Source organism: Lontra canadensis, unplaced genomic scaffold (assembly GCF_010015895.1).
Source record: "Lontra canadensis isolate GAN:19392208 unplaced genomic scaffold, GSC_riverotter_1.0 scaffold728, whole genome shotgun sequence".
NCBI lineage: Eukaryota > Metazoa > Chordata > Mammalia > Carnivora > Mustelidae > Lontra > Lontra canadensis.
The window spans coordinates 5,874-15,563 of record NW_022631712.1 but is presented as its reverse complement, the minus strand read 5'-3'; the positions used below and the strand labels follow the sequence as shown (position 1 = coordinate 15,563).

At 41.2% G+C, this 9,690-nt stretch overlaps 1 protein-coding gene across 1 annotated transcript; it reads right to left on the bottom strand.

The window, feature by feature from the left end:
* Positions 1 to 1,609: 1,609 nt before the first annotated feature.
* On the bottom strand, positions 1,610 to 9,325 carry LOC116863226 (39S ribosomal protein L19, mitochondrial-like). Its single transcript, XM_032850716.1, has 6 exons — positions 9,215 to 9,325; positions 8,924 to 9,041; positions 5,405 to 5,523; positions 5,057 to 5,191; positions 2,128 to 2,309; positions 1,610 to 1,974 (listed from the first exon to the last, which is right to left on the bottom strand). The coding sequence occupies exons 1-6, from the start codon at positions 9,315 to 9,317 to the stop codon at positions 1,753 to 1,755; spliced, it is 879 nt and encodes a 292-aa protein (XP_032706607.1). The 5' UTR covers positions 9,318 to 9,325; the 3' UTR covers positions 1,610 to 1,752.
* Positions 9,326 to 9,690: the final 365 nt, after the last annotated feature.

The window sequence follows — 9,690 nt, the reverse complement described above, 5'->3', positions numbered from 1 at the left end:
TCTGCCTGCCTCTCTGCCTACTTGTAATCTCTGTCTGTCAAATTAATTAATTAATTAAATCTTAAAAAAAAAAAAAAAAAAGAAATACGAGAGCGAAGCAGAGTTGGAAGAATGAATTAAAGAGCTAAAAAACAAAGAGATGGGGTTGGGGGTGGGATAGGGATAGGGATCCAGTCCTGGAGAGCCAACATCAAAGAGCAGCGGAGGGGAGGACATCATCAATGATTAAGATTCCGCGTCCTCCTCCCCGCACGAAGTGAAAGATACAAGTTAGCATACTGAAAGGATACATCAAATGTCCACCATAATGGATAAATATAGATTCACACCAAGGCACATCACTGTGAAACTGTATCACCTTGAGAAGTAAAACAGTCTACAAGCTTTCGAGTCACATACAAAGAACAGAAATCAAAATAGGTTCTGATTTTGCAACACAACTGGAAATAAGACAATGTAGCAATATATTCAAAATTCTGAAGATTACACCCCACCTAGAATTCTACAAAATATTAGATATGATAAACATGTAAGGTCTCAAAAGATTTATATTTGTACATACTTCCTCTAGAACTTACCAAAAGATATGTTCCAGAAAACAGTAACAATTAAACAGAAAGCCAAAAAATCCCGAAAACTGATCAGCACAGGAGAGAAGTGAATGCAAATCCCCAGTTAGCCAAGCACCAGAGGCTGGATCCACACAGCATGATTTAGGACATCTTACATGTCTTTGTGAGCGTTGCCCTCGTTAAGACCTGTGCTGGCCCTGTGTGGTACTGTACTCTTTTTAATCTGATGAACACCATGCTCAGGGAAGCCTAGCTCAAACTACCCCATGGAGACTGGTTTTCACCATGTCCTTACGTGCCAGGTTTCCACTCCATTCAGCTACATGGATCAGCAAGGACACTCCCAGTAACCCACAGAAGTATTGTTTTGAGCTGTCCTCTGAGCTGGAGTTTGATTCATCATGAGGTGAAAACCAGAGCATAGAGAGCAGTCTACTCCCTCCACATTTCTGCCAGGCATCAGTTACCCACACTCCGGCCTATCAGATAGCCTGTGGTGAGCCTTCTATTTAAGGACTCACGACCTTAGCCATGAACCGCCTCAAAGTGATCTTGTATATTCTCAGGGAAAATGCAGCTGGACGATGACTGGAAGACTTAGGTTCTCCCTGAAGCCTTCATGTAATAATGATATTGTCCTCTTGTATCTGCCAACAGGTTTCCCCAAACGAGGTATGTTGTTTTAGAATGTATACGTAGGTAATAAACCAAAAGAAATGCAAGGGAATGACTGACACAGTCAGGATAGTGCTTGTATCCAGGGGAGGAGAGAAGGATGTATTTGCAGACACACAAATCCAGGTAAGTGTTCTATTTCTTAACCTTCTTAGAGATTACTAAATGTTTTACCTCTTGCCCTGAGGTATCAATGTTCACTTTATTATTATTCTTCATATCATCCCTTTCTTGTATTTACAATTTATTTCATAAACTTAAAAAAATCATCCTACCACTTCCATGTTCAGGATCCAGACTCGATGAAGGGCATTTTGGTAATGACATAACTCTAAAGTAACAAACTGGTGTGCTCATTTTATTTTTTTTACAACAGTACTCGTAAACTAACGAACGTTGAGTTGATTTAATGACTATGTCCTCATATATGAAATTAAATTGGTCCTTAAAGAAATCCTCCGGGAGTCAGCATCTCCTCTGCAAAGAACCGAACTGATTCTCAGAATCAGGACTTTTTCGATGCTTCAATTTCATCCCATATTGCAGCTTCGATTTTTGAAGTATCGTATTTCCGCATCATATCGAACTCGAGCCACGGCTGACTCCACTTCTGAGCTTCTTTGATTTGCTCTTCGGTTAAACAAAGATCAAATCTGATGCCTTTAATATTAAATTTGGGACGTTCCCAGCGTTTGGACCAGGGTTTAGGCTTCATTTTCACTTTCAGCTATGGAAGATATAAAAAATAATAATAATAATAATAATTTAAGCAGATAATCACAAGCAAATATTCTTCTAAAAGTTTTCATTAAGATGACTCTTTCTTACAGAGAACTCTCTTTCTACAGAGAACTTTCAGTTCTAAAAGTACAGCTTATACCTGATTCACAGGAACATCGTGGCTAGGTTCATGTGCTACTGGCTTCATATCCATATCAAAAGTGCTGTATTCCGGAAGGGCATCTCGTAAGTACAGCAAACTATCATCCAGCCGTTTCTCTAATTTGACCACCTGGATCTCCTGGATTCGAGGATTATAAAGTTCAAAGCAAATCTCAACACCTAAAAAGAGAAAATATATTCTTACCCCCTAAACCCAGATGTCTCCATATGCCTCCTACAACAGTAAGAACTACTTCATAACGGAATTTGCAGTTTTGCATATAGGAAATGTGACATAAATTTGTCATTTTTAAGATGAAGATGTTAAACAGAAAAAGAAACAAGCTCAAGTCCATGTAGACGAAAAGTGAAAAAATCTGAGAATCTGATAGTTTAAAGAAAAATGTCTTCTATAAACAGGCACATATCTCTTCACGTCTGATAGTATTCACATGGAGAAAATTTGAGGAGATTCTTCACTGCCATGTTCTTGTTTATTTTTTAATTACTTAAATAAAACTTAATCTTTTGCATTAAGGGCAACAGGACTGATAGAATAAATAAATTCTCAAGTTCTAACTTCGGTTTAGAAGCCCCTCTAAAGGATGGCCTGGGTTTTAAAACATGCTGGGGCCCTCTATATGAAGCAAGCTCGGAACAGCTGAAGATCTGTCTTCTGTAGTATCCAATGCTAGAGGGAAAGAGTATATTCTCAGGTTTCCTGAAATAAAACCACGAGAAATACAAATATATGTGATCATCATTAACATCTACTATTTAATGCCAGGATCTAATCCATGATTTACTACACACCTCTTCTATTCCAGGTACCCAGGATTTAGGAACTGTACCTATAGTAAACTCAAAATAGGTCAAGATCCTTTTCTTCTCCTAACGCTTACATTCTAATGGATGACAAACAATGAACACACCATAATCTCACTTACAATTCATAATTTCACTTAATATCAGAGAGTCAAGACAAACAGTGATAATATGTGGCTGGGGAATAAGCAGAACACAAACAGTATAGTCAGAGAAAGCCTCTCTGAAAAGATGATCTAAACGGATCTAAACGATAAGGGTGCCTGGCTGGCTCCGTCAGTAGAACAGGCGACTCTTACTCTGGGTTGTAAGTCTGAGCACCACGTTGGGTACAGAGACTATTTAAAAATAAAATCCTAAAAAAAATAAATAAACGGACACTATAAATAGTTAAGAAAACTCCAGGCAGAAAGGACAGCAAATGTAAAGGCCCTGGGGTCTTAACAAATTTGCCATATTGGGACAAAAACAGAAAAAGGTCCTTCTGGCTGGAGCCTAGTGAGTTAGTTAGTGGGTCAGGAAGGTAAACCAGACATACAGCACAGCTGCCGGCAGGGGGCAGTGGTGGCGTGGATGGGAGTGGTGGCCATGGAGATGGAGAAACAAAACAGGAGTATTTTTTTTGGAGATTAAGCCAAGAAAAACCGATTGACTGGATGTGGGTAAGAATGGAGAATAAATAAACTATTTAGAAGCTATTAATAAGCTATTTTTATATCTCCTAAATTTTTGGTTTCAGTAAACGGGTGGGCAGTGGTGCCGTTTCCACACATAGAAAAAACAAAGAGGAACACACTGTGAGGGGACACAGAATCCTATTCGGAACTCAAGCTTAAAAGACATCCAGTTGGAAATGTCGAAAAGCTAATTGTTCTTTTTTTTTTTTTTTTAAGATTTTATTTATTTATTTGAGAGAGAGAGAGAAAGAGTGTGAAAGAGAGATCAGCAGGAGAAGCAGACTCCCTGCTGAGCAGGGAGCCCAATGTGGGACTCAATGCCGGGACTCCAGGATCATGACCCAAGCCGAAGGCAGTTGCTTAACCAACTGAGCCACCCAGGCGCCCTCGAAGAGCTAACTGTATGTGCAAATCTGGAACTTGGAAAGGGTCAGTTCCCGAGATACAGCTTTGGGGCCTATCATCATATGGATGGTATTTAAAGCCAATGGACTGAAAGAACCACCAAAGAAAGTTGTTTTTCCCTCCAACCTGTCCACAGAAAGTACTTTAGGGGAGGGTGAGAGGGAGTGAACAGTCGATGGCCAGTATGTCACACACAGTACTGCACACAGCTGACCACAACCCTGGGAGGTAGAAACTACTATTATCTCAATTTTAAGAAAGAAAATCAAACCAAGGTCCGTCTAAATTACACCTGTGCTTGTGTCTTTCTATTATAAGCGTCTTCGAGCACATGACCTGATGGAAGGCACACATTTCTGCAAGCAGCCTAGTCCTGCTGAGCCCCTCCACGCAGGGCGCCACAGGTCAGGACCACATAAGAAGAGTCACTGTTCTCACGGTTCACTTTTCTTGAATATAATACTTCACCGTCGGGGATCACGTCCTCGAAGCACACAACTCTGAAGAAGAAAACTTCACTGTCCTGCCATTTTGACCATAGTCTTTCTAAAAGAGGCCACTTGGGCCTCTGTCTTACTAGGCATAAACAACAAATTCTGCCTTTTTAAAGATTCCTCCGATTCTTATCAAACTGTGATGATTGTGGTGACCATCACAATATAAAGCAAAGCAGGGGCATCCACTTTAGGACAAAGTGACTCATCCAGACATCACTGTGTTTATCTCAATGTTCTCATGAGTCATTTACTCCAGCAATGAATGTCCCCACACTGTGTACAGTCCCCTGCCTCCTCTTGTGAAGTGGCCAGAGGCTGGCAAGTCCGTTGTTGCCAGGTTGCACAAGAAGCCAACCTCCTGGGGAAGTGCCGCGTGGACCATCCATCCGGGGGCCTGTCCCGGTCCATTCTTGGGCCCCAGGCTCCACGGCAGTGCCAGATGCCTCATCCCAGGATGCAGAACACAAAATGGAATCCTGAGACAACACCTTCCAAAAAATCAAACTAATGCAATGAAACCTACCTTGTCCTTCGATAGTATTTCTAAGGATAAAAGTAGCTCCAAGGCCAGCTCCTGATCTCTGGATACAGATCCCCAGAAACTGGCTGGTTTTCCCACTGGCGAACTGGTCGGCTGTGGTCACGCGAAGTATGCTTCCTACACATGCAGAGGAGAGGTGAACTTTGACGTAACATGCAGAAACACATGAACAGCATGACCAGGCAACCTCATAACTTCTTAAATATTTTAATACATTAGGAAGAAGTACCTCGTTTGGGCAAAACCCAGAGAGGTGGAAAACATCTCCCCTAAGTGAAGAAAAGGAGCCCTTCCCACCACTAATAATAAAAGCACCCGGCTCTTACTGACCAACGTAGAACTCTGGAATATGGAGTACTTTTCTCCTTTCTAACATGTCTTTTCTTTCTATTTGAAACTTCAGAGGATTTGTTCTTCCCCTTGGAGGAATAAATTCAGGACTCAAGAATCTGTGAAAAATAAAAAATAAAAATAAAAGGCAAACTTAAAAGAGAAACTGTTGGTTTACCAAAAAAATTAAAGACTATGACGTTGATGTGTTTTATTTGCTCTTCTCTAAAGAAAAGTCAATTCTTTATTCCTAAAATTGTTGTTAATGCCCATGAAAATAGCTAACAATTCCTGACTACTCACCTGGCATTAAGGGCTTATGAAAACCAAGAGTATAGAATAATGCTTACAACAATCAGGCGGGTATAGGGTTATCATCCCTTTTCACTGATGAAAATGAGGCTTGGAGAAGGTAAGTAATTGACATATTGTTATATTAACTATATACTTATCAAGTCAAGATTTAAATGTAGGCATGTCTGTCAGGCTGCAAAGCCTAGGGCCATAAACCACAGGCCTCATATTGAGTTGTACATGTTAAAACAAGTGACACTAGAAAAATATAAACCTAGAAATCATTAACTGCAAACTAACTTTAAAAGTAATCTCCCTATTCTCTTAACTTCTCTAAGCTAACTTCTTTACAGCATAAATTGCATTACCCTGAAAATTCATGTCCTTATTACCCATCCCAAGAAATAAGTGATTAATATACTTGAAGCCCCCGTGTACACCTCCCTCCCCTCAGTTAATTACGACGGGTAATTCATTAAATTTGGTGATGATTATTCCTATGCATTTCTTCCATTTCCGTAATGTTGCTTCACCAGTCTCTCAGGAATTCCCAGGGGTACCCTGAAACTGGCCCCCATATTTTTTTTTTTTTAAAGATTTTTATTTATTTATTTGACAGACAAAGATCACAAGTAGGCAGAGAGGCAGGCAGAGAGAGAGGAGGAAGCAGGCTCCCCACAAGCAGAGAGCCCGATGCAGGGCTCGATCCCAAGACCCTGGGATCATGACCCGAGCCGAAGGCAGAGGCTCTACTCCACTGAGCCACCCAGGTGCCCCTGGCCCCCATATTCTTAAGGGAAAGGAGATACCAAAGAAGCAGGCCACTTCAGGTGGGTAGGTGGCAGCTTCAGTAACAGCAAACGGAACTTACATACGGGTGTAAATTTGGGTGGCAGCAAGACAAATAAATTCCCATACCCACTGTCAAATCTTAAAAAGTTATAAAGAGGACCTAAGTGGGCTCAGTCACACATACCATATAGTCATTTTCAACATGACAGCATCATATCAAGGCTTTGTCTTTGGAGCAGTCTCTTGGGGGCAGGAAAGGCAAGCAAAACCCACATTCCAAGAAGAGAGGGCAAGCAAAACCCACATTCCAAGAAGAGGGGAGGGGGCGAGGAGGCGGCATCCAGCCCACATATCAATCAGTGGTCGTGTCTTTTTTTTTTAAGATTTTTTTTTTTTTTTAATTTATTTGAAAGAGAGCCTGAAGTAGGGCTGGATCCCAGGACCCCAAGATCATGCCCTGAGCAGAAGTCAGATGCTTATTGAATGAGCCACCCAAGGTGCCCCAGTGGTCATGTCTTTTTGATGATGATGATCCCCAACACTCAATTTCCTCCTTTGAAAATTTTTAAAGCCACCAAAAAATTGAAATGGTAATACAATGAACACCCATATATACATCACCTTGTTTCACCAACTGCCAACATTTTGACATATTTGCTTCATATACACATGCAATTTTTTTCCTGAACTATTTGAAAATGTCGAACATTAAGATATTTCATCCCTGAATACTTCAGAAAGCTTCTAAGAATAGGGACTTTCTGCTACATTTACCATAATACCTTTATGACATCTAAGAATTTCTGCATTAATTCAATAATATAATCTGTTATGTACTTTGCATTTAAACTAATTTAAATCTATTTAAACTCCTATATCTAATTGTCATGGAAAAGATCTTTTACAGCTGTTGGTTGCCCAGTCTAAACTATCAAAAGCTTCACACATTACACCTGGGTATTACTCCCTTTAGTCTCTTAAACTGGCACTGTTCCTCATCTTTGTATTTTTGTAACACTGACTGTTCTGAAAAGTCAAAGCCCATTGTATTATAGACAATCCATGGATTCTGGATTTATTGTTTCCACATGTGTAGGCCAAGTGAAACATTTTGGGTAAAAATATTACACAGGTGATCATGAGACCGTCTTATTCTATCACATCAGGAGATATTTAACGTCAGCTTGTATGGCTACTACAGAAGCTAGGTTTGATTGCTTTGTGAAAGTGGAGAATTTCCCCTATGAATTTTATACTTTACATATGCATGTATGTATGGGCAACATAAAAATGTTATCATACTGTATCAATTCTTCTGCAGGTTGCTTTTTTCCCTACACATCTTAATTGTGAAGTTCATCCATGTTAGCTCTAGTTCATTCATTTTTCACTGCCGTATAACACTCTATTACATAAATGTATTTGCCTATTCACCTACTGATAGATATCTCTGTGTTCATCCTTGTACATGTATCCTTAAGGGTACATATTTATTATTTTTTTCGTATTACTTTAAGTTGTGTACCAACCTGATGGAACGATATACACAACCTCAAACTTACTAAATTTTGTCCAATTGTTTTCCAAAGTAGTTACATGATTTACATTCCTATTTAACTGAATGGTATGAAGTTTTGCCATTTAAAAGAGATATTTCTTTTCCACCTTAAAAAAGGCTGTATAAGGAAATCTTTTTTGAATCTCTAGCTTCCATAAATTCAGTGTTATTTAGGCTTAGAACAGGATATTTGCAAAGTTAAACACACACACATAGGCACACAGAGGTAATCCAATCAACAACAAAGAGCCCTTTCAGAAAGCCTTATATCACACCAAGTTTTTCCCGCTAAAAAATTGGCTTTTTAGTAAGGTTGCTGTACAGTTCTACGCTTTCTGCAAATCCTAGGTCATCTAAATTTACAGGTACCTCCAAAGTTACCAGCATTCATTAAAGTGGGTCAAGCTTTAAAACCATTGTTTTGAAAAGCAAATTTAAGACGCAAATTAGCGGAAAATTTTATCGCTGTATCGCAGTTTCAGGAAACTAAAACAAGTGAGTTGGGAAGGGAAAACAGGGTGAGTTCTGGCCAACCCATTTTTACTAAGGCAAGGAATAATCGGCTGCTTAAACAGGTAAAATACCATGTGCTTCAGAGAAAAATTCTCAACACAGGTTAAAGGCCGAAGCAAAGAGCTTCAAATCGGGGGAATCCTTGATTAAAGTTCTGATTCAGTAGGACTGCAGAGAAAGTTCAATCCTGGCTTGGAAAAAACGAGGAAGACAAAACTAAGTTGGTAGAGCTCTGCATGAGCCTCATGAATCCTGCACACAAGCTCGTGCACTGAGAGTTCGTTCTAGCTCGGTTTAGAGTCAAGATCTCCAAAGCAAAGGCAGGTTCCTGAGCGCACAGACCCAAAAAGCCCGGGCCTCACCTCCTTTCCTGAAGCGGCGGACGGCGTTTGTCCACAATGACAGGCTTCGGCGGCGGCTTGAACGCGCCGGGCTCAGAAGGTCTGGTGCTCTGCGGACGCTCCGGCCCCACGCGGGCCCCTGCAGTGCGGGCGACAGAGGTCAACATTGCTCGCCCTGTGCTCCCGTTGAGCCCTGCAATCTCCCCCAACTCGCGGTCCCACGAGGGTTGCCCCTGACTTCTAGGCTCGCCTCTCTCGAACCTGGCCCTGAGCTCCTTCTTGGCCCCAGCTTGCAAGCCCCGCTCCACTTACGCCAGGCGATGGAGGCTGGAGCAGGGAGCAGCACCCTGGCGGCTCGAAAGCCTCGGGACAGCTCCATTGCAGCCCCGCAGGCCCGGGCTATGGAGGCCGCCATGTCGGTTCACTAAGGTCAAGACTACAACTCCCAATAATCAGTGCGACGAGGGGGCGGCTACTTGATGTTGGATGGCGGTTGCTAAGGGACAAAATAACCAAGACTCTCACTACCACCCACCTTTTCCTCTGCATTCTCCCCAATATCCTCCAACCCCGGGAAGTATTTCAGGGAAAGTGCGTATTTCTCTAGTTCCCTACAATGTGCCAAGTTTTATCCCTCCATAGGGGTGTTCTCTCAGCCTAGAAAACTCCTTCTTCTTTGAATCAATTCTGTCTTCACTTTCTCAATCTTAGCTACTTAAAAACCACATTATAGGCTCCTAATCTTATTAGGTAACTTCCATTAGCATCATCTGCAATTCAATTTTTAA